The following is a 24141-nucleotide window of genomic DNA, read 5'->3' as shown; positions in this document are numbered from 1 at the left end:
ATAACGAGGTCTCTTGTTCCGCAGTGCGGCGTGCGTTCATTTTTCGCGTTAACCTACCAGTAATAGCAGCTTTATGCAGTTCATCAAGGACTTCATATTGCAGACGAGTGCCGGCCGATGTGGTCTTCACGCTAGAAGGCGATGAAGGCGCTACTGATGTTCCTCCTGTATGCGTGCCTGTGCGTATGTGTGTGTGTGTGCGCGCACACACGCACATTTATAGCAAGCGATGCAACGAAACCCTCAAATCTGTTGCCCTCGTGAATTTCTTGTGCGAATTACGTATTTGTTAAGCTGTAAATGCGCCCACAGTGCACATCGAGATAATGACAATCATGGAATTAGTGAGAGAAGATTTCCGACTGTGCAGGCATGTACCAAGACATATTGAGCGAAGCTTTCAAATGTGTTCGCGAAGAACGCTGTTTTTGTTTAGCGGCCATTTGCAAGCATAGAGCCCATGACCAGGTTGGCATTTTCTCCGGGAACCACTTCGCTTGCAACATAAACTTGTGGCGCTCGACGACCGGCGTCGAACGCTTGGCGACGAAGGAATTGACGAGGATGTAAGAATGACGATGGAAAGACGACGACGGCATGACAAACGCCGGAATCGTTAAGACAAAATGGCGACCATCCAATAACCGCGACGGCATGATTTCGACTTCATGACGACGATGGAATGCCCGGCCGCGGCGGCCGCATTTCGACGCAATGAGGACAATGGCATAACGGCGATGATATGATGACGACGACTTGATGACAAAGGGATGACCACGCCGGAATGATGACTATGATATGACCACGACTGCGCTAAGATAATGGGAGAACGAAACTGGAATTACGACATTGCTATGACGACGACGGCGTGACGACTGTGGAATGACTACGACAGAATGACGAAGATGGAACGACCCCGACACCACGACGGTGACTGCGTAACGGCGATGGCATGACGACGATGGAATAATGACGATGGAATGATGAAGATGGAATGACGACGATGGAATGATGACGATGGAATTATGAAGGTGGAATGATGACGGTATGGCGACGATGGTTCGACGATGGGGGCGTGATGACGACGACACGACAACGCAGTGACGCGATAGAGCGAAGACGTTGGAAGGATGACGACGGCATTACAACAAAGGAGTGATCACAATGGCAGAAAAGTGATGAAATGACGCAACGAATACAGCGGAATGACCACGAAGGCGGCTGGCGCTGGAGCTCACGGTAAGCACTGACGCGCACGTAAACGCTTACGTGTGTGATTATACAGGGCGCATCGATTTGCACTATGTCCGGTACCGGCCAATCGTGCAAGACATCAGCCAGAACCTAAAAGTTGGGGCAAGAGGCAAAGAAAGCTTCGCTTTGAAAAACTAACAAATCAAGCCCGGATGACCAAGGGTGAAAGAATGTGTAATTCCTGAATGGCGTAAAACAACAAGGCCTTCGTGCCTAGGATTACGTCCCCACTTCTGCCCTGCGAAATCACTAGTATGTATTTGTCCTCGCATATCAAGGGAATTATTTGCTACTAACCGCGCGGTGGAGTCGGCAATCGGCAGAGCATAGCCAACGGCGTACACTCACCCGTACGCGACATAGAGGAACCCGACCAGCACCCCGTTGCTGAGCAACTTGAAGAGAGCGGCGAAGAGGGCGACGCGCGCGTGCAGTTCTCCCAACACGTGGCCACGCACCTCGGCGGGTGTGCGGCTGTACTCGAGGCTGTAGTTGTACTGGTGTGTCACCGTCACGTTCACGTAGAATGCCGTGTAGGCTCGCTCAAGGAAGCTGCGCATCGCTGAGCCAGGGAGAGAGAAAGCAACACCTGGTCGTGGCTGTGACGTCCCAAACAGCGCTTTATCAAGGTGGAAGCTACAAAGATTTTTGGCACTGTCTGCCATTAGTCTAAGGTACCACCCCCTCCCCCTAATAATTACAAAAAAGGCCGAAAAAAAATGGCGCTCACTTGTCTATACAAGGGCACCCACAAAGGAATATTCATATTCGGAATGACAAGTCAACTCTTCCTTTTTTTTTTTTCCTGTTGCACCATTCTTGCATTTATTAGTGCACTAGTCAGACCTAATTTTGATGATGCTATGGCAGATATTTGGCGACGGCTGCATGTATGCGCGGATGGTGTACATGAACTGAATTGCGTTTTTCAATGATCTTATGCGCAGAACGTTTCACGACGTTGCATATTTGTAATAGCTGCTGTTTTCTGTGCATGGTAACTTTACAAAAACTTCAGCGTTCGTTCTGTCTTCCATGCATTCGCGATGTTCATAAGGCATATGCTGAACTCAATCGTTTGTTTTTGCCCGTTGGACACACCTGACCTCTACTGAACACCGCAATGAATCGTCATATGCTGCACAAAAGACGACTTGTTGTTGTTGTTTAAACATTTAAAGCGACACACCCACTCACCTCGTTCGATTCTGTCGATCACTTGTACCTTGACGAAGTCAATAATCATAGCCGGTATGGCACAGAGGACGGTGATCACTAGGAAATGGAATTGGTAAAGAAAATGTAAGCGCATAAGGGGCCCTATCTTTAATGAATCTTTTCATTCTAATCTGTTATCCATTTAAATATATATTTTTTTATATTTTCTTAACTGTGCCGCACAAGTGCCGATGTCAGAGATAACAAGGGCGCAAATGCACGCGAGCCAATGTCGAATGTTCGTAAGAGCCCATCGGAAAAATAGTAAGATCTGGGCCCAGTCAAGGTAACGCCGTGCCCGAGTCAGCTCAAACGCACTTGAAAAGGTAATTGACTTTCTTTTTTTTACTCGCTGCTTTCGCGTGTGACAGCCAGTTTTCAGGCCTTTTGGTGACATTGTATGTATGTATAAGAGACGCAAAGTCAGAAAATGGTTGACCTACCTTTTAGCTAATCAACAACACTATGCCTCCACTTCATAGCCACACAGCGCTCATATAAAAGCTCTAAAGAGTGAACTGAAATCTCAGTGCAGAAACCTGCTTCCAACAACCGCTCAAGACAGCCGCTAAATGTTCCAACGCAGCATGTTACATCCAAGCAACGCAATCATTTGCATAGTAAAAACGCAAGTAAAAGCGCATGTGCGTTTTCCGGATACTGGATACAGAATAAAAATTACACCATGCAAATGTCTCCTCCAATAAGGCATTTCACTGTCCCTATTCGGCACTTTTCTAAACGAGTGTGACGGGAGTTGCCCACGTGTCATTCTTTTCCGGTGCATTGGTCGAAGTACTTTTCCATCTGTTCTACACTATTCGAATTTGCGCAGTACCCATATTTCCTACCACGCAAACAAGACACCAAGCGAATCCCTCACCTTGTTATTCCGTTCACATCGCGGAGTAAAAACACGTGTTTATTTATTTATTTATTTATTTATTTATGCTAAGAACGACGAATACTTTTCGTGCACTGTCAATCTTCGCATGCTTGAGAGCGTGCGTTCACAACGGTCCGGTGTCCACTGTGGTGACTTGCGGCGAGCTTATCTTGGAAACCCGGCGCAAATGGAATTTGACACGCGGAAGCACATAGCCTTACTATACAGAGCCACTTTATATATATATATATATATATATATATATATATATATATATATATATATATATATATATATATATATATATATATATATATATATATATATATATATGCCGCCGCGCAACGCTGCTGTGGAATAAATCGCATTACCGATCGTCGAGAGAGTTCTGGAAGAGCGGTGTATCTTCGCATGGCGCCTGCCGCAAGTGCTCGAAAACTTCGTTACCGCGACAGCCTTTGGACTCGACTTTCCTTCGAGAGTGTGCGAAGCTATGTTTCTTATCGAGTAAGAAAGCCCAGAATGGCGCCCAACTAATCCTTTGCGTTCATATGTCTAGAGGAATATAACATTCCAGGTATTGTAGTTTGTAAAGTCAAGATGTTCTCTATAGAAGCGAAAACACGGGTAGGTGCATTCCCGAGCGAAATATGACAGACACGCCCACCCTCGCAGCCCGTCCTTCAGCATCCAGGCTTGAAACTGCACACTTGCGCTTGAAGCGGCAATGCTACCATAGCAGTCCGCCCCCCAGCGTGTGCCTTTGGCACGCTAACTACAACGTAAAATATAAGCATTTCAAATAAACTATTGACAGCCATGTCAGAGTGGACGCTGAACTGCGAGTGCCCGACTTCTGCTTCGTATTTCACAGTTATTTAGCACTGACTCTGCTAAATATACGAACGGGATACCTCGGCCACAAAAACGTGGTTGTTAGCACAGCCATTTCTTCAAAAAAGCGAGCTGTCAGAATAAATCACAGCTGCGTCTGTCTAAACATGCAATGTCAGCAGATATCACTGTACAGGGGTTTGAATCAAACACAAACTCACAGAACACATTCGCCGCGTACACATAGATATACATATGTATAGTGACGCTACGCAACAGATCAACCAAAGTATTTATCATGTTCTCCGGGTGTCAGTCGAAGTATTTTAAAACCGGACGCTCAGGACAGGATGCACGCCTAATTACCCAGCATTAGTCATCACGCAACACGTATTAGGCCTGCGCTGAACCTGTACGCGCAATAGATGCGTATCTTTCAATTGAGACTTCGTCATTTACCTCACTTTTTATGTACATATCAGGTGTCACAATAATTAAACCCGAACAGACACACAAAAAACGCGCGTTCTTTAAAAGAACCTTACTTGCATTTTAGTTATTTCCGCGTGAGGGCCGCTTAAAATCAAATATACATGATGTTTTTTTTTTAACCATACAGATTTTTAAAGAATACGGATTTTTAATAAGAAGGCTATAAGCGCAGCGAACGTCGCATTTCTGTAAAGGTTTCTTTAGGCGAGGTGGACATACCTTGCCACAAATAACGTGAGCTTCACAAGACTAATTAACAAAAATGTAGTAATTAACTTCTTTTATTAGAGGCTTAAGGGCAGTTGCTCAAATGGCGAATTTGAACGCAGTCACATTTTAACGCACCCTAATTTTGCTTTAATCTTGAAAGTCGCACCTTCTTCGAGATATTTATCATCGAATTTCAACGGTAAATACAGGCAATATCGAAACCGACCACGCCAGAAGCGCAGAAAAGGCGGTTCCGCGTTCCTATCAGACGGAAATACCCTGTGACGACAAGCGCGCGGAAGTTTGAACGTCTCGGCCAGTCGCGGCAGTATACAACACGCTTTGCTTGACAACGCGGAGTAAAATACATTCTTAAATAAATGTACACCCTTTGGGTCGTATCTTGCCACAGAACAATAATTGTCGCCAGTCTTGCTTGGGCTTCCTTTCTTGAAAACGCTGCGCTCGCTACTTTCCTGTCGAGAATGCTCTGTCATGCTGCTAACGCGCATGCTGTTCATGTCTTAGAAGTACCGAGCTCGCAGCGTTAAAGAAAGGAAACGCAAGAAAGACAGATGACGATTATTGTTGTGAGGCAGAGATACACCCCAAAGGGTGTAACTTTGTCTAAGAGTGTACTTCCAAGTCATGAACTGCATGCGCGTTATCAGCATGATAGATCATTCTCGACAGGAAAGTATCGAGCGCAGCATTTTTAAAAGAAGAAGCGCAAGCAAGGCAGATGACGATTGTTTGGGGGCAAGATAAGCTCCAAAGGGTGTAAACTTTTTTTAGAGTGCCGCGCGAGCGTGACTTCGTGACGAAGATCATAGAAGGCGCTGAATTTAATCGCCCTCGTCTGGAGTGGTGTCAGCGGCGGACAGGACGACAAGTCGCTGCCGCGTCGCGCGTATGTCATCCGCCACCCGAGCGCGCACAAGCATACGAAAGAATCAGCTGAACACGTTGCCGGAAAACAATCTCGGTCGTTTTTGCTTCATAAGTACAGCTCCTTCGTGAAAGAAAGAAGGAAAGAAAGAAAGAAAGAAAGAAAGAAAGAAAGAAAGAAAGAAAGAAAGAAACGCGCTAACGTTATGCACTAGAATTTTACTTATAAGTGGTGCAAGGTTTCTGGCAGCTAGTTCATAATTTACGCTTGAAATAAGTCCTAGATATTAAAAAACACGAAGGCTGTTTTCTCCCAAAGGAAAATACCACCACCTTACTCCACCACCACCATCTACTATCTCACTCCCATGCGCGGAACTAAATACTCACCTAGAATCCAGTAACAGAAGCTTTATTGCACGTTTGATGCCATGAATCGCTATAACGCATCATGTACGACTGTTTAATATGTGACAACAGCATCGGTTCACCTCCAAAGGAGCATTCAAGCACGAACCGCTACATTTTAATTTCAATTCATCGGCCTGCCGTCGTCCTGTACCTTTAACAGCTAATGCCACTTGTCTGTTCATCTGGCAGACTTTTTTTTTTCCTTCTTCACTCACTCCACGGCCGCCTGCCATTATTTCGTCTTCATTGTTCGCATTTCGCTCGTTTGCCGATAGCGTCCGCGGTCGCATCTTTTCCAATCGCATTTGCAAGCGAACAGCGTGCCGCAATAACATCGTATTTCACGGGGCGACACGGGCAACAAATCTCGGTGCGCTTGACTGATTTTTGCTACTCGTGAGGTTTTCGACGTGATCAATTCGTGACTTGACCGCAAGGCGGCGTGAATTGATTACCCGCACCCAGGGAAGAGCGAAAAGAGAGTGCCCCGGAAAGCGAAGAAAAGGAGAGGAGGCAAGCGGAGGCAGAGAGCACGACGGAGCGTTGGGCGCGTTTTGTCTCTCGGACGCTACTTGACCGCAGCAAATGCGTTGCAAGATAGGCAAGTGGGCGATCCAGTCTATCTTACTCGGTGCCTGGCAAGCATGCGCGGCTTAGCGCCGGGTCGTAATTTAACGCGACATGCTACTATCATTCAATATTCGCCCAAGGCTTCATGACGGAGCGTTGCCGCCACGGTTGCCGTCTGACACGCAGCGGCACGCGCTCGGTCTCGATGTTCTTTAAGCTTTGGAATTCCATAATGAAATAGTTTTGGCATGTAAAATCCCATAATTTGAATTCCATGATGAATATCTCGAATTAGCTGCGATTTTCAAGACATGAAAAAATATATCTGCATTAAAATGTGACTACTTCCAAATTTGCCCTTTAGACAACTGCCCCCCCAGTAGTAATTAAAATTTAATGAATTCCTATTAATTAGCCTTCGGAAGCTCATGGCATTAGCGGCAGAGTATGTTCACCTCGCTTAGGAACTCGTCTGCAAAAGCACCACGTTCGCTGCTCTCATTACATTTTTATGAAAAAAAAAAAGATCTGTATGGTCTAAAGAAAAACGTCCTGCGTAAAGGAAAAGTCATAAAGGTACGTGCGCGCCAAAAAGTCAACTGCTCCGGTCGAGTCCCAAAGCCGACTCGAACGCGCACCATCCCCTATTCTACGCGCCCAGTGTCCAGCAGGCCTTTTTCAAGCAGCACCGCATAGACGTCGAAGCTCACAATTGCTCAATTTTCGAAACTGCTCGGGCGCATAATAAGCTCTGGGACTGGATTCTTTGTCCGCCCTCCTTACTTATAACCATAGTGTATTATGGCGACCCGCATATATCCACCCACGCGAGGTCCGGCCGAAGCCATATACATAAGTGAGCTACTTTCGTACAAACACGGCCATAGTAAATTAATGCCCGGCTTAGCTCGGTTATTGTGCTTATAGCGGTAGAGGATAAACGCACAAAATAAGTATTGGCGTTTCTTGTGCGTTAATTCATCCCTTTGTGGCTAATGAAAACGCCCGCTGCAAGAGCGACTCGACGATAAAAACGCGGTCCACCAATGTCCAGGCCCGCGTGCTTGGTGACGTCCCAGCGGGCTTCCGAAAATTTGTTCAGCAGTGCAAAGCGACCATTTTCCCGTTTAATTCACTTTCCTCGTCAAACAATTGGAATGTGTTTCAGTCGTTCTAAAACACCAATGTTTGCATGGACTGGCAAAAGCGTTATAAATGTAAGGGCCCTGGGGGTATAGACGTGAAATTCGACGACTCGATCACATTTTCGCCCTCATGGGATACATTCTACTCTTTTTTTGAAGTGTAAGCAAACGGCGGTGAGGACAAAGAATATTGCGTGAAGTATGGCTACAAATGCGTGTTAACAAACTCTTAGAGATGGTCCATTTTCTTTTGAGAAGGCCTTTCCGATGACATATAGCCAAATATATCTTTGCAGCTTTCTTTTGCAAGAACACGCAGCACGGTAAGTGTGCTGAAACGAACTCTTGAATAATTACCAAATGTTCACAAACTCGCTTTCAAATTACCGAGTTGTACGCGTAAGTTTACATCGCGAAATAGACTGCAATCATCCTTCAAAACTAACCAAATCGGTGACGTGCGCTTCAAGACATCTGCTGTTATGATTCCGCTTATTATAGATCACAACGCGATGCTCGATGCCATGGGTCATCGGCTTTAATCTATAGACATGTGGAACACATTTCGATCTAGATTTAAGCGTGCTGATTCAATGGCACCCAGAATGGACGCGTCAGCATGGGTAAAACCCAGGTGTGTCATTTCGGCGCATACCATAAACCTATTCCAAAGTGTTTCAATTATATTGCTGCCGTTAACCCTCCACGATTGTTCAAAAAATTTTCGGGTCACGTCCACTTTTCCCGTCTGTCAGGCGCCGTCGCGAAAACTGCGAAAGCCGATGTCACGTATACACACAGATTATGCATGACTATGTACACATTTGTTGCAATTCATGCCTGTGTTGCTGAACTGGACAATGCCATGTGCAAACCAATGGTTGTTGAGACATTCGCCGTTGATCCTCACTCCTAAGCCTTCCCAGTATAATAGCGGGCATACTTCTAAACATCCAGTACAGCAGCGAAGAGCATTGGAGAGACTGTTTTCACTTGTAACGGAATGGATAACTGGGCTAGTTCGTTTACTTGCATCTTTAAACTGTAAAAGCGCACAACAGTTGTGCGCTTATACAGTTTCAAGATGTGTCTACTTGCCTGACCTTTTACTTGATACGTAATTTTCCACTTTTCTTGTAGAAAACCAAAGTAGTTATGGAATCTTTGTAGATATTTCCGAAGATATGAACGCAATGCCTCCATTACTGTTGGCATATCCACTAAATCAAATGCCTTTTCATCACATCAAATATCATTTTGGTCGTTAGCACTCCGCTATTGGTAAAAAGTGTTTTCGGACTGTGCCCACTCCACCTGTCTCTCACTCGACATCACAAAACCGTCAATCTCACCATGTCAAAGTGACGTGTACGCACCACACTGCAAAATAATTTACACCCTAAAAAGTGAAAAAGGGTGTAAATGTGTCTATAACTCACACCCTTAGGGTGTCCGTTATATAGATAACACCCGAAGGGTGTGAGTTATAGACACATTTACACCCTTTTTCACTTTTTAGGGTGTAAATTATTTTGCAGTGCAAAGACGTCATTAATATGCTGAATATTTTTTTTAATAGCCAAGATGCACATTCCCGCCACCGCACGATAAATTAAACAGGAACGAGGCCGTAACATTACAGTTGCTCCAGACACACACCTACCCTATCCCCGCCGTCTTACATCACTGCTACCCGCGTTTATATCCAACAGATGCGTGTAAAGCTTGAGGACAAAGAGCAACGCTGCGACACATGCTCTGGGAATGTGCCGACAACAACGGTAATGAAACCAGCTCCGTTCGCGACGCGTCCATAATCGCGGCCGTTGCCAGAGCACGGGAAGCCTCGAGCTCGCTTCTTCCCGACGCCGCCCATGCTGCGGGAGCCGCTGCGGACCTTCTTCGTCGGCGTCGCCGCCGCTGGGAGGCGGCTCTCAAAAGTTCAGAGTTCGCAGATCCCCTCTGGGCCGTCCGGCAAGCCGAAGGTGCCGCCCGAGTCCAAGGACTTCGAGCCGCCACCTGAGGCCACCACAACAAAAACTTCCGGACCATTCTTTAATAAAGTTTCTTCTTCTTCTTGGAATAGACAGAGAATGCCCCGTTCCGAAAGAAATAGAAGATAGCTGCCCGCCAGTTGCGCTGGCAGTGGCTACCCGGAGCTGCCGGAAGATTTATATGCGCATAATAAACATTTCTGCGTGGCAGTATGACGTTATGGGGCCCTTTTAGCCAACAACACCTAGATAGCACAAGGCCTGCTTACTACGATACTTGACGTCACGCTATACCTGGCCAGAAATTTCCGTTGACAAGCTGGCGTGATGAAAGCAGAGACGTAAAAATCACGGTTGCCTACTCGGGAGCATCTCCATTAGATTCCATGGCAGTCGGGCCAGGTAACATGGCATCATGGATCGGAGTGAAAAGGCCTTGTGCTGTCTAGGTAGTGTAGTTTCGGCACGTGTATACGACATCGCTCTGCAACTCTTCTTCGCTGCGGACGCGTTTTAGTGGCATTTTTAACTGCCCGGTTGAACGCCACCGCGATTTTCGACCAGCCACCGCAAGATATATGGGTAAGGAGAAGTGGACCAATCGCAGACGGCGGCACACCTCTCCCCACCAGCTTATCTACTTTCCCTGCGCTAGCTCGGCTCCGTCCTAAACCCTTTGCCCTGCTGCGCGCTCCTTACCTCTTGTCAGCAAGTGAGACAATAAAAACCTCCCAAGGTAGGCAGGTAGGCAATGCTATTAGCTTAGAAAGCAAACGAAAGTGACCTCTTATTATCGAGGAGCGCGTTTGATTGGGCTGTTCAAACAACGCTGCACGTCAAGTCCCTCCCCCCCCCCCCCCTCCATGCTTGCGGCGGCGGTTACGAAAATTTGACACCATGTGACTGTAATAAAACCAGAATGGAATGGTTTTACGTCGTACAGCTCCTTGGCATGAAATACGCCGATGATACGCTCTGTGTATTGAGGTCGCCGCTTCAGAACTGCGTTAGCCACAGCCAACCATCTAAAAATGTTGGCCACAGCGGCCTGGACATGTGGGATGCCAGAGATCCGTTCTGCGCCGTTTTCTAATAAATAAGTCCACGATCAGTTGTAAATGGGTCTGATTTCTTCAATAAGTTCGTCTTTCTTTTACTCCTTTATCAAAACAACAATGCCCATTTTGTACATGTGCGTAAAGGAAAGCGGCAACAACATGAATATTGCATGAATATAGCATGGGGACTTCAGCTGAACACGTTTTCATGCCCTCTACAATGTTCATAAAGTCACACGAGAACGATTCTGAAACTACTTCAATGCATGATTTCGTTTAAGATTTTCACCTGCATTTGTAACACTGGCTTATTTCAGACTCCCAAACGTACAAGTGTAACTGCTCCATGCTTAGAAACTGGCTACCCAGCGATTAGACGCCACGCTTCTATATATCAGTAAGTAGGCGTAAAAGGCGTTTGCTGCTGTTCGCATTCCAATTTATGAGCACTGTACGCGCATACCGCAGGAATTAACACGCAGAAGGGCGTGACATCACCTGCTGACCGGGACACCGCACATCGCGTTTACTTCTGGCTGAAAAGTGGAGGATTTTTCACTCTACGTCACGACGTATAAAGTAGCTCGACGAACGAAACTCATGAAGACGCGAGGCTGTGCCTCATATGCTGAGAGCGCTATGCTCAGAAGGTGCAAGGTTGAAGTTACCTGCCGCGCTGGCTTAGTGGCTATGGCGTTGCGTTGCTGAACTCGAGGCCGTGGGTTCGATCCCGGCCGCCGCGGCCGCATTTCGGTGTAAGCGAAATCCAGAAGCGCCGGTGCACTTAGATTTAGGTACACGTTAATGAACTCCAGGTAGTCAAAATCAATCCGTCCGAAGTCCCCTACTACGGCGTGCCTTAAAATCAGATCGAGTTCTTTTTTGTTTTTGTTTTTCTTTTTGCACGTAAAATCCCAGAATTTAATTTTTAAGGTTGAAATTCTAACCCAGGCCACATTCTGTTTATGAATAGCCACGTCACTAGTTCTCGACCTACGCGAAGCCTATGTTTTGTTTTTTTTTTTCTTTTTTTTTAACGCAAGACGCACCCGTCGTGGTGCCGTAGTGGCTTTGGCGTCGCGCTGCCAAGTCCAGAGGCGTGGGATCAAATCCCGACCACAGCGGCCGCATTTCGATGGGAGGCGAAATGAAAAAAAAAAGCAAAGAAAGAAAAGACGCCTGTGGACCACGCATTAGGTACACGTTAAGGAATCCCAGGTGGACAAAATTAATCTGGAGTCCTCCACTGCGGCATGCTTCATAACCATACCGTGGTTTTGCCACGTGAAACCCCAGAATTTAATAACGCAAGCCGCAAGAAGAGATTGCTCTAAGCTACTGTCATATCGTGTGCCCACGCACCTGACTGACTAAATCTCCCCGGTCGTATGTACCAGAAATATCCGAGATATGTGCAGCTCACAAGAACTGCGCGTGTGAAGCATGCGCAGCTTTTGCGAGCGGCCATCTGATTGGCTAGCAGTGACGGTCCATACGTTTCCTGCAAACAGCATATGTTCGCAACAAAAATATCATTGCGCGGCCAGCAGGAAGCTATTCACTCGTTCGGAGCTCGATTCCACGTCTGCTTGTAAGATACCTTGTGTAGTGCGAGAAAAATAATGGTCGCAAACCACGTGTTTTTAGGTTACAGAGGTCATACGAGCGCATTCGAGGTACTTGTCCAACCTTATCTATATGTTATTCATCTGGCACAGATACTGTTGGGGTTGTCTGTCTTTTTCATGCACAGCGTTAAGACCCAGCGTCGCATTCGCAAAGCTTTCGTTCCTTTCAGGTGCTCGTTATTGACCGGTTCGTTCACTATATCTTTTTTGCAGGCTATTCTGGATTAGTCAGCCCATTTGCTACGGTGCTCTTACATAAAGCAATTTGTGAGCCCATATGTAGTAGATGCATTCTGAATTAACGGATTGTTCAATGATGGTTGACTTAATGGGTTTAACGTCACGGCATATTGAGCATACATTTAACTAACGGATGACTGATTCAGTTTACCGTCATGAAGCTACGCCTGTGTGATAGACGTCATTGTTCTAGGCATTTGAATACATTATGAGTACGCCGGCATCTTTGTACAAGGTCCTCATCTTACTGATTCTGTCCCATTCGAAATGCGGCCACCGCGAAGGGCACTCGATCTCGTGACCACACGCAACATGTCACAGTTGTTGAGCCCGGGGCGGAAGAATCGCAGACAGTCAACATGCTTCACATACACACGCATACCCTGAACGCGTGCACGTACAAATAAGACACTGTATAGCTTCTTTGCGGTTGAGTAATCGCATTTTGCGCATTTCCTCGGCAAGTACACAATGTCCGAGTTCGAACGTGCGCGATTCGCGTTCCCATAGTCACAAGCGATTGTGCACGCAGAAGGGCGTGCTTACCTTTCGCGACGTAACAGACCTGCTCGACCGCTTTGACAGGCGAGCAGATCCACTCAAGAAGGTCGGGCATCATCTCCAAGCAGTCGGCGTACGCGTCCATCAGCGGCTTGCGGCACTTCTCGTAGGGCTCGCCCATGCGGCGGTTGCACACGTTTACCAGGTTGTACAGCCACCGGATGGCGCGGCGGATGGCTGCGACTGCGACAGCAGCGGCGACGCACGGCACGGAGCGTTGGAAGCATCGGCAATTAACACATCAAGCAGCCACTTCATATCGAGATGGTATGAGAAGGTATGAGCAGTTCCTGACGGTGCACACCATGTCCTCGCGTGCAGGGGACCTATGTGCACTGAAAATGTTGTGCTGGTTGAGAACTGGCTAAGTGAAGATGCCGCCACTGATTAGACGTACAATTTCTGCTTTCATGACGCTCCTCTTCAGGTCAGGCCCACCGCGTCTCGGAAAGTGTGCGCGTTGCGCATCGTCGCTAATGCACGGCTTCCCCAAGGAGGAAAACTCGCATGCACGGGGTCGTGTTGTAACGAAACTTGTCGGAACGCTAATAGATCTTAACTGACGGGCAACTGCATATGTGAACAAGACAGGTACCGTTTTACGTTTCTTTTTGCTCTTCCCCATTAGCTCAAAACTGACGGTCCCACTAAGTACGCATGCAGCAGCCTTGTGAAGTTACATCTGCCGGCCTCATAAAATTAGCACACCATCATTACGTCATTACATCATCAACAGTGACTCCAGCAGCTTGAGTTCACCCCAGCACATAACGCTCCCCTGGTCAGTATTGTAATCTAGGTCAGTTAAACTTTTTTAATGCAAAGTGGAAAGAGTGTATGTGTCTACCAGGCATGTGACCGCGGCTTCCCACAATTTACACATACACTCTTTCCACTTTGCATTAAAGAAGTCTAACTGACCTAGAACTGGTACAGCGCAACATACAAAGGAAGAAACAAGCCGAGCCGGCCAGATAAAAACACAGCCCTATGTTCCTTTATCTGGCCGGCTCGGCTTATTTCTTCCTTTGTATGTTGCGCTCTATCAGTTCTAGAATGCAATACCAACTCGGCCAATCCTCAATATATATATATATATATATATATATATATATATATATATATATATATATATATATATATATATATATATATATATATATATATATATATAGAGAGAGAGAGAGAGAGAGAGAGAGAGAGAGAGAGAGAAAGAAAGAAGCCGGCCGCTCGAGGCACTTTGGGTGTATTCGCGTGCTTCTTTCAAGCTCGGAAGAACACTTTTATGTAGCTCGTATTGAACAACAGAAAGCTGTAGCGGGTGCTTTTCATATTGCTCTACAATTTTCTCGTAGACACTTTCCATCTAACTATCATATTTGAGAAGTTGACTAATTAATGACTCTAATTATGTTTTTAGGCGGAATGCAAAAATTATCTGAGTATCTCCAAGCGACGGCAAGCAGCATTACCTTGGTTCTGTCCTGCTGCGTGGCATTTCGATGTTCTTAAAGTTTGGCTAAAGTTACGCGGGACACGCTACATATACAGTCATAAAATTTAAAAGTTCGCTGTTCCGTTTGTCCACGCTCAAATTTAAAGATACTCGAAATGGTCCATGACTTCCAGGTCAACCTGCAGTATCGCTAGTATTGGCAAGGCAGTCACCATAACTAGCCTGAGAAGAGTGGGGCAGTGCGCTGGTGCGTAATGAGCGACTGCCGGAGCTCGCTCGTCAATCTAACTAGCGTTGAAGTTTTCGCTGAGCTCCCCGGGGCAAGCGGTGGCACGGCAGTACCGCAATGTCTGGATTCTCGACGGTCCTTCCACTTCTCCTGAGTCGACGGAGCTCTGTGATTTATAGCCGTTCATACGAGGTTCGACTATAAGCTATAGTTAGTTGCCTCCCGTCTCACGTCCGCTGCTCTGAACACACAAAGCCTAGGGGGTTATAACGTTTATTATCGTCGACTCAAAAAGAAAGAAACGATCCATCATATTTTCTCCACTTCACTGTTTCGTACCGCAGCCCGACGAGAACCTTCGATGCTATACCCGTTGTCGCAATAAGCCCGGCTCGCCTTCATCGCTTCTTAGAACACAGAAGCAGTAGGGAAGGCTAGTTGTCGATCGCGCATTGTTTGTTACGCTTGAGTACGCAAAAGTTACGTCCAGACACCAAGTTCGGCATCCGCCAACTCCCAGGTGCACGACAGCGATGTTCTTCGAAGCCCCACGGAGTGGCCTGCTCTTGTAAATAACTCAGAGCGCAAGATATATTGCCCCCTGCGCGCCATGCGAAGTGGCTCGTACTGACAACCGGTCGACAAACCGGTTGAGCAATTTCTGCTTATCTGCACGGCAGCCTTGGATATACGCTCAGCAGCGCAGTAATAGAACTGTCTCTCTCGAATGCAGACGTGGCTATATTCTCTCTTTCGGAACGAGGTATATGCGCAAATCATAGGACGTCCGATCTGGTCGCAAGCACGTGTGCGCGCCTTCTTGGCTTAATCAAAGCGGTGAGGTTGTGGCAGCTGTTGTTTCCTTGGTTTGTGAGAAAGTCACGTCTGTCTTACGAAAGTCACTTAGTCACGTGCAAAGCAGTAAATGATTTTCTATTAAAATTTGCTCAGATGGAACTCTTCAAAAAGAAAACACAAGGGTGAGGGTCTGTCTTTCTTCCTTCATCTCTCCCAGATTGGTTCCACAGCACAAAGCCGGAATGTGTATTTATCGATTATAAGCGCACTTATTTATTGATGCGCACGTTTGTGATCAAGGAGTACGTTCGTAAATGAGCTTGCGCAAGGCCTCACTCATACCATGCATGCTGTTTATGCCGCGTGCAAACCTCGTTCTCCAGTATGAAGCGCTACGCTCTGAGGAACGATTACTGCTATTTTCAACATCAAAAAGGCACATAGTCGATTCGACGAACAGAGTGAATCTTTGTATGTATAAAGTGGCATCATGACGAGTATTTTATCTCAGGGAGGTGTTCTGGTCCTGTTCGTAACTATCTTTACTATAGAACAGTACCCCCACAAGGATGGTAACTTTCCAAATAGCACCGACTAACCCCCCCCCCCCTTTTCCCAAAACCTACAACCCTAACTTTTCAAGCCCTGTTGCACTGTATGACAAATGCAAATAATCACTGCGACCAAGCACCTCCCTCAATCTCAAGTTAATCAGGAATAAACAGTGCCAGTCGAGTCCCTCGCTTTCTGAATTGATCAGTACTTCTTCACGTAAAATCCCTCAGGTACTTAGTTTTCCGTGCCACGAATGTTGTAAAACATTTGATCTGGTTCTAGCAAAGCTGTTTTGACTGCAGCGCGCGAGTAGTGAATCTTTCACGCAGTCGGCCAATAAGAGAAACTTCAAAACACAAGGGACTCCTTTCAAGTGAACATTTCACGATGACGACCCATAACAGAAACCAGAAAGTGGCAAATCGGCGAATAGGCGTAACCTATGCGTCGGCTGCAGAGAGCTTATGCGAACGAACATTTAACATTTAAGGCGCGCAGGCTGTTAAACTCCATCCAGCCTCACAGGAACAATGAGCTACGAGTAGTACAACGCTCTAGTGTCTCTTGGTAATCCTCGCGATACCAGTTAGCCAGAAAGGTCAGCTCAGTCCTCCCTCCTAACACCACCCCACCGCACGGCTATCGGTGCGAAAGTTTTGACGCAGCTGGGAGCCGGACCGAACCATAGGCTTGTTTGGTGGTAAGCTCATGACCCGAGGACCAAATACACCAAGAAGAAGGCGGCCGTTTGTGCGATCCCGCAGCTATCCTGCGCTGCGTGTTTGTGCGTCCCGTCCCGAATGGAGCGGCCGAATAGAATGAGCTGTGCATTTTAGGTGCGAGCACAGCGAACAAACTACGTAACACTGTCGCTGACTCTTCAATCATGCACGACGACAGTGACACCTTATACGGTTGCAAGGACGCGATACTAAAAAAAAAATCTTACCGAAACTCTTTGATTTTGTTTTGCCATTTTTTCGAGGCGCTGCACCAAGGTTATGCATACGGAGCAGACGCACTATACTGACGCAACAGTTATCCCGATCAGACTGCTTGGTCTTAAAGACGATTACATTTTCTTCACTAGTAATTCAGATTCGAAGATGATATTGCTAGATTAATTAGGAGCAAAACGCGTGCCTTTGGGCTGTTCGCACTTGCCAAAGAAAAGTCTGTGTTTGGCTGGAATCGCCTACATTTTGCCTGTTGTTCACCCTGCTCCACCGTATCGCAATCATTTCTGCGTTTTCGATAAACGAAGGTGATTTGAACTGAGTTCAAGCGCGTAGCCGACTGAGTGCTCTAATACAAAGGGAAAAAAAGTGCAGATCCGATGCGCATTTTCGGATCCATGTGAAGCGAAACTTTAGTCACGCGGTCAAGTAAATGCTCTAAAAATGTTCATATTCTGCAACGTGTTTTGCAGCACAGCGATTACGTGCCTGGCCTGAAAATCAGCAAGACGCCGGACTCCACCTCCCTCCCCTCCCCACGAGGCAAACGTGATCCATGCGACTGTGATTTTCACTGCCTTCGTGAACGACCCATCTTAGGACCGACCCAGCCCACTTTACGCGGCAACAAGTCGGGAGCCGGGAGTCGGGAACAGAACCGGAAAAGAAGGCACTGCAGAAAATTTCGCTTAAGTAAATGAATTATACGCTTGAAGGAGAAGTGTTTGATTATCTATTGTGGACAAGATACGCCTTAAAGGGTGTAAACATTTTTTTAGAGTATGCTGCATCCGAAAATTCTTCTCTAAAAAAAGTGTACACCCCAAAAGTGGCGTATTTTTGTCCCACAACGATAATGGTTGTTGGTCTTACTTGCGTTTGTCTTCTTGAAAACTCTGCGCTCGCTAGTTTCCTGTCAAGAATGCTATGTAACGCTGATAACGCGCATGCTGTTCGTGACTTGGAAGTACCAAGCTCGCAGCGTTAAAAAAAGGAAATGTGGGCAAGAGAGATGACGATTATTGTCGTGAGACAAGATATCACCCAAAGGGTGTAAACTTTTTTAAAGTGCTGTCAAGAATGCCGTGTCAAGCTGATAACGGGTATACCGTTTGTGGAGTATCGGGCGCGCATGCAGCGTTAAAGGAAAGAAAGGCAAGTCAGATAGGTGATGATTATTGCTAGAGGACAAAGTAAGCCCCAAAGGGTGCAAACATTTCTTAGAATGTTGAATATTGCCGCGGATTCCATAACAGAAAAGTCCTGCATATATTAAGATTACGCGCATGACGCGAATGCTCTTGTACACTCTCGAGCGCGACAGCGAGCACCGTCGATTGCTCTGAAAAGTACACTTACGATGTTACGATGGTCATGTATAAATAGCGGATACACTTGAATCATGAGTTCAGATTTCGACGGCCGACGACTGTGCTCGCCTCTATCGCTGCGATTTGAGTGTTACTTGCTTGTCTGGTTAAGATATCGCCCAATAAAGAGTTCATTCACGAATCACAGTTTTGGTACTGCCCATGGTTCTTCACCGCCGCTACAACGTCGCAATATTTTGTTGGAAATTATTCATTCAGTGCAAAGTCACAATGCCCTCTGCAGCAGAAAGGACGAAACTTAGGCTAATCCATGTAGAACCGATCACACGATCGACCGCCGAACTTGTAGCTCTCATAGGCGCTAGCGGTAGGGTCCCCCTAGTAAATGTTTTGTCGAAAACTCGGAAACTGCATGCGCGATCTCGGAATTCATTCATTCGTCATTCCACATGCCCGAGCAATGACGGGTGCCCTCGTAGATATAAGATTGTAACACATTATTCTCGCCACGCGTACAACCTGAATTGGAACAACCGCTTCGTTGAATTGGCAATGACGCTCACGAAGTTTTCGATACAGCAAGCGCGTGTTGGAGACACGTGGCAAAATCACGACGATAATTCTGTATAAGTGATAAGCGGTCACCTGCAAAAAGTAAACGACGCGTGCCACAAGCAAAAAGAGAGAGCTAGAGAATTCGCGCGTTAATTTAGACGATAACGTCAGCACAAACAAGATACGTACAGATTTCGGTGAAGAGATTCTTGATTGAGAGGAATGCCTTTTTCATGAGGGATCCGAAGTCCAGAAGCAGCTTTATGACCTTTTTAACCCTGTCGTACACAGCTGAAACAATGAAGCAAGGAGTAAAAAAGAAGTAACAATAATAAATAAGGTTGAGTATACGACGCCTGAAAACTTTGCACAGAAGTAGATGTCTCTGATATCTACATAGTATATGTATCCACACTACCAACGTCGCGCAAATTCAGTGTCGAAACTTAAGATTTTTACCTTAAGGTGTGCTGACATATTTCTGGCTATTGTTTTTTTTTTTAGCTTTTCTACAGCCAGTTTCGGTTTCGTTGCCAGGAGGATACTGTGTCGTGACGTCACGACACAGTACGCGGTCACGTGGAAGCAGGGCATCGAGACGTTTGGACACTCGCCCGGTGGCCTCGTATGCTGCTACTCGTTGCGAGAACCGGTCTATGCAAGCACACGCAGATCAAACGTAATAATCCTACTGAATCCTACTGAATCATGGACCCTGACTGCAAAGAAACAACAAAAAAATATACATTCATTTACATTCGCTCCCTTATGTTCATACGCTCTTTCATGTTATGTTCATGTGGTCTTTCCTTTAAATGTCAAATGAACATTGCCTACAGTGGACTTGCGAAAAAAATATTTAGAAAAGATACCCTAGCTGTACAATTTAAAATTCTGATGGTGAAAATAACACTACACTCTAAGTTTACACCCTTTGAGTCGTATCTTGCCGCACAACAATAAACGTCATCTGTCTTGTTCGCATTTTCTTTCTTTAACGCTGCGAGCCTGGTACTTCCCAGTAACGAACGGCATGCGCGTTATCAGCCTGACATAGCATTGCCGACAGGAAAGTTGCGGGCTCGGTGTTTTCAAGAAAGGAAACGCAAGCAAGGCAGATGACGATTATTATTGTGTGTCAGATATACGCCCCAAAGGGTGTAAACCTGTTTTTAGAGTGTAGGCACACAACGCGCTTTTATGAGCAAAGCAAAACGAGAAAAGCGTTAAAGACAATTCTCGGTGGTTTTCGCAGTAGTGTGCGTCCGTATTTACGGTTGCAGTTTCCGAAAATCCTGGTGTCCAGATTGTCCAGCAGCAACGGAGAAGCTTCAATTTTCTCGGTCGGACGCAGGACGTTTCCGCCACAGCGCAGACACAGGAACGAGGTCAAGTAAATGCTTAACAACACTCTCTCCTCCCTTCTCTCCAAGATCGGAATCGAACATTTCCGTCAGGGAACCCTACACAAGGTTTGCTGTTGCAAGGGTCACGCCTTGCAACGCAATGAGATGCTACGACTAGTCTCGTAGGTTCTTGCCTGTTGACACAGAGGACATCAGCTACACGAGAAGGGGCTACACAATCACACGTGTTGCAGTTAGAAAATGAGGCTGCCCACAATTTTTATGGCACTCTTACGCTCTCTAATTGTGTAATTAAAGCAGGCTCGGTCCGCTTTGTCACCGTTCCTCGATATTTAGAAACGCAATGAGCTATACTGCGGCTATGCGAGATGCTAACTTGACTCTGATTTAGCCCGCATATATTTGCGGTCATCTCCTTCGTTGCGTTTTCTTCATCTGTCTTTTTTTTTCGTTCAACCGACAGCTACGCGAACAAGTTTCATTATCGTATATAATTACGTACATGCAGGACAGACAAACCGTCGCCAAACTCTCAGTCCTACAGAGCATACGAACGAAACAACAATAAACCGCACTCTCATTTGTATAACGGCTAGCTGCCGCGCGTTCACATGTGATGCAATTTTTGATGTCGCTAATCTCCACTGTGATAACAAGCACGAAGTGGCTACTGCTAAAAGTTTATCACATCGCAATAAGTAGTCTGCGCGTCAGCCAGGACTCCATGTCGCTTTTTTTTTACCGCTATAATATATCAGTTGCGTGAGCGCACACCCAGCTGTGCAGGGCTTCTTCCCCTCCCCCATTTATTCCCCTCCTTTTCTTTTTTTTTTCTCCCTGGTACATCGATCGGTGTACGCACAGGTTACGGTCTCCGATATAAAAAAAAAAATAAAGAAAAGAAAGGAGTGCCGTAAGTGAGCGCACCTATTATCTCTACACTCCTCCGCCATTTTTCTAGACTTTACTATGAACAGAGGTAAAATATGAGGGAAGAGAAGTGCACAACTATTGACGTCGAACGCACTCGCCGGTGCTGCACACATCAGCCCACGGGCGTTTCTGTCAGTCTGCGAACGTATAAGCAGGCATCGTCGCGATGCAACTTGTCTTCGTGTCAGCTGTCTGCCAGTCATCTGTGCGCCCATCGTTACCTTTGTGGCTGCACATAGCCCAGTCCGTGCTGCTAAGTTGACGCCTGAGACTAGGGGAATTCGCACGTCCGAGCGGAACAGCAGGGCATGCACAAAGTTACATCGATGAAAAAGAAAAGCACTAATGTAAAAAAAAAGAAAGACGCGGCGCAGCTTATGCATTAGCGACCGAGTAATGCGGGTGATCAATGAATACTGCACAGCAGTGGAGCCGACGCATTTGCTGTTACCAGGAGGAGAGAGGGAAATCGAAAAAAAAAAAACGCCGACTGGGTCAGCCGTAGTTGCTATACGGGTTATTTAACATTTTATGCAGATAATTATAAACTTGTTGAGAAGAAAACTGCATATTACTGAAAATATTTTAGGTAGACTAAGAAGACACTGGATAAAAAGAATAAGAACGTTTCATGGTAACTAAGAACACGTGAGGTAGTACTCTCTGTAACATATATGCCTTCTTCAAAGCAACGTCAAGCTTTAAATTGTATTTTTTCATTCCTTCAAGCATCGGCTCAGTTGACAAGCTCTAACCTATTGGCATCGATACCATCACCGTTACCTCCAACTGCATACATACGATAACTATATATTTTCTTGTGTATATTTTTTCTCCCCCGCCCTCTTCTTACTAGGGACTTTCTGACCCCGATCCTCTTTTCTATAAGTAGAGTAGCATGGAGACGTTTAAATATACTTTGGCACAATTTTGTGTGTTTTATTAAAGATCTCTCTTTCGCTCTCTCAATGAAGCGGTCAACGCAAGTACGCTGATTGCCTGAACTCACCGTACTTGTTTCTTCAGGCAGATATCAGGGCCGCAACATCTGCGCGCTCATGCAGCTCACTATTTTCATTTTTTCCGTTCTTCGGCATCCTTCCGCACCACTTTGACATTCATATGCAGCAAAGGCTCCATGCCAAGGCTGCTGGCGAGCTACAAAGAGCGTTTGTGCCAAAAGGCACCAAGATCTAGAGCTTCAGAATTACTGCTGTCCGGTATTAAGAAAGTGTGTGGGGAAACAGGCCAGGCTGACGGCGAGAAAACAAACCTACTTTGACAAAACGGCAAAAAAGAAATCGAAATGCTGGTTATAATTGATTGATATTGGAAACGTTAGTAAAACTTGTCGCCGGTCTCTCCACAACGTTAAGCTGGCTAATAAAACGAAACAAGCGTACGTTGATTGATTGATTTGTGGGGTTTAGCGTCCGAAAACAACACTCAGGCTATATATAAGTGACGCCGTGCAATGTAGGTTTGTGGGTTAACTTTGGACACCTGGGAGTTCTTTATATCACACCAAATCTAAATAGAATAGAGTTTGTTTTTTTTTCTTTTCGCCCCAATCTGAACGCAGCCGCCGCGGCCGGCATTCGAACACACGACCTCATGTTCGGCAACAAAACGCCACAACCACCGAGTGCGTACAATATTGCACGTGAGACGTGAGGCAAGAGACGTTTATCACGCGACAATTTCCATTCCAGCTACTCACCACAGGAAACGAACCAAGCTTCTGGCTTAGCGGCCCAAAAATAAATAGTACATAAAAAACCACCCTGCATGCGTCTCTCTTTCTCACCCTTGAGCGGCGAAGTAGCCACCTCGAGCATGCGTCGCGTCTCGTTGGCCACTTTCTCCTGGCCGCAGCTGAGGCCTCGCGACAGGACCTCCACGTTGGCCGCGAAGTTCTCCGCGGGGCCCGTGAGCACCAGGAAGTAGATGTATGCCGTCAGCGCCAGCCGGCCTTCTCCTGAAGCGAAATCGCAGCGTTGCATCTGCCATAGGGCTCGGCTGCGTGAGCCGTCGTCAAACAGAAATGGGCGAAGTCGTGCGATCCTTTCATGAAAAAAGTTGGGGAGGCTGTTTCAATTGCCCAGCTTTTCGGGATATTTAACCAGCGTGCCATCCCTCGCGCACCCCACGAGCCAAAATCCGGCAAACTGATTGGAGACCTGCGTGGAGACCTGCTTATTTTGTTTGTGCAATGCGTTAATTCATCTGCAATTCTAGCGTAAATAGTGCGCATAAAAGTAATTCAAGAATAAATGCGCCACTTCAAAATAGCCCAGCTACTTTCGTAGTGATGTAACTCAACACAGACACTGAGTACAATTTCCAACTTAATACTAATAGTAATTTTAATCGAATTCTTTTTTTCTTTCGTGGCATGTACGTCGGTTCGAAATGGCTAGACAATGTTCATTGGTCAATGTTCAATATTCTCCAAGTCAAGATGGGTTTGACGCCACAGTTTAACGAAGAGGTTTTGGCAGGACTAGCCATCTATGCAATTAGGGATGTACAAATTTCTGGTCAACGGAAGCAGAACCAACAACACATTGCT

The 24141-nt window shown here is 46.2% G+C and overlaps 1 protein-coding gene across 1 annotated transcript in view; it reads right to left on the bottom strand.

The window, feature by feature from the left end:
- Positions 1-1021: 1021 nt before the first annotated feature.
- The window catches only part of LOC142582461 (DC-STAMP domain-containing protein 2-like), a 71370-nt gene continuing 48250 nt past the window's right edge, over positions 1022-24141 (bottom strand). The window contains exons 6-10 of the mRNA XM_075692216.1: positions 23377-23547; positions 19459-19560; positions 13375-13572; positions 2452-2529; positions 1022-1816 (exon numbers count right to left, since the gene is read on the bottom strand). Coding sequence (XP_075548331.1) covers positions 1599-1816; positions 2452-2529; positions 13375-13572; positions 19459-19560; positions 23377-23547 — 767 coding nt within the window. The 3' untranslated portion in view covers positions 1022-1598. The remainder of the gene's footprint in view (positions 1817-2451; positions 2530-13374; positions 13573-19458; positions 19561-23376; positions 23548-24141) is intronic.

Source organism: Dermacentor variabilis, chromosome 5 (assembly GCF_050947875.1).
Source record: "Dermacentor variabilis isolate Ectoservices chromosome 5, ASM5094787v1, whole genome shotgun sequence".
In the NCBI taxonomy this organism is placed as follows: Eukaryota; Metazoa; Arthropoda; class Arachnida; order Ixodida; family Ixodidae; genus Dermacentor; species Dermacentor variabilis.
Note: the sequence above shows the minus strand (reverse complement) of the source record. Positions and strands in the feature narration are given on the sequence as shown.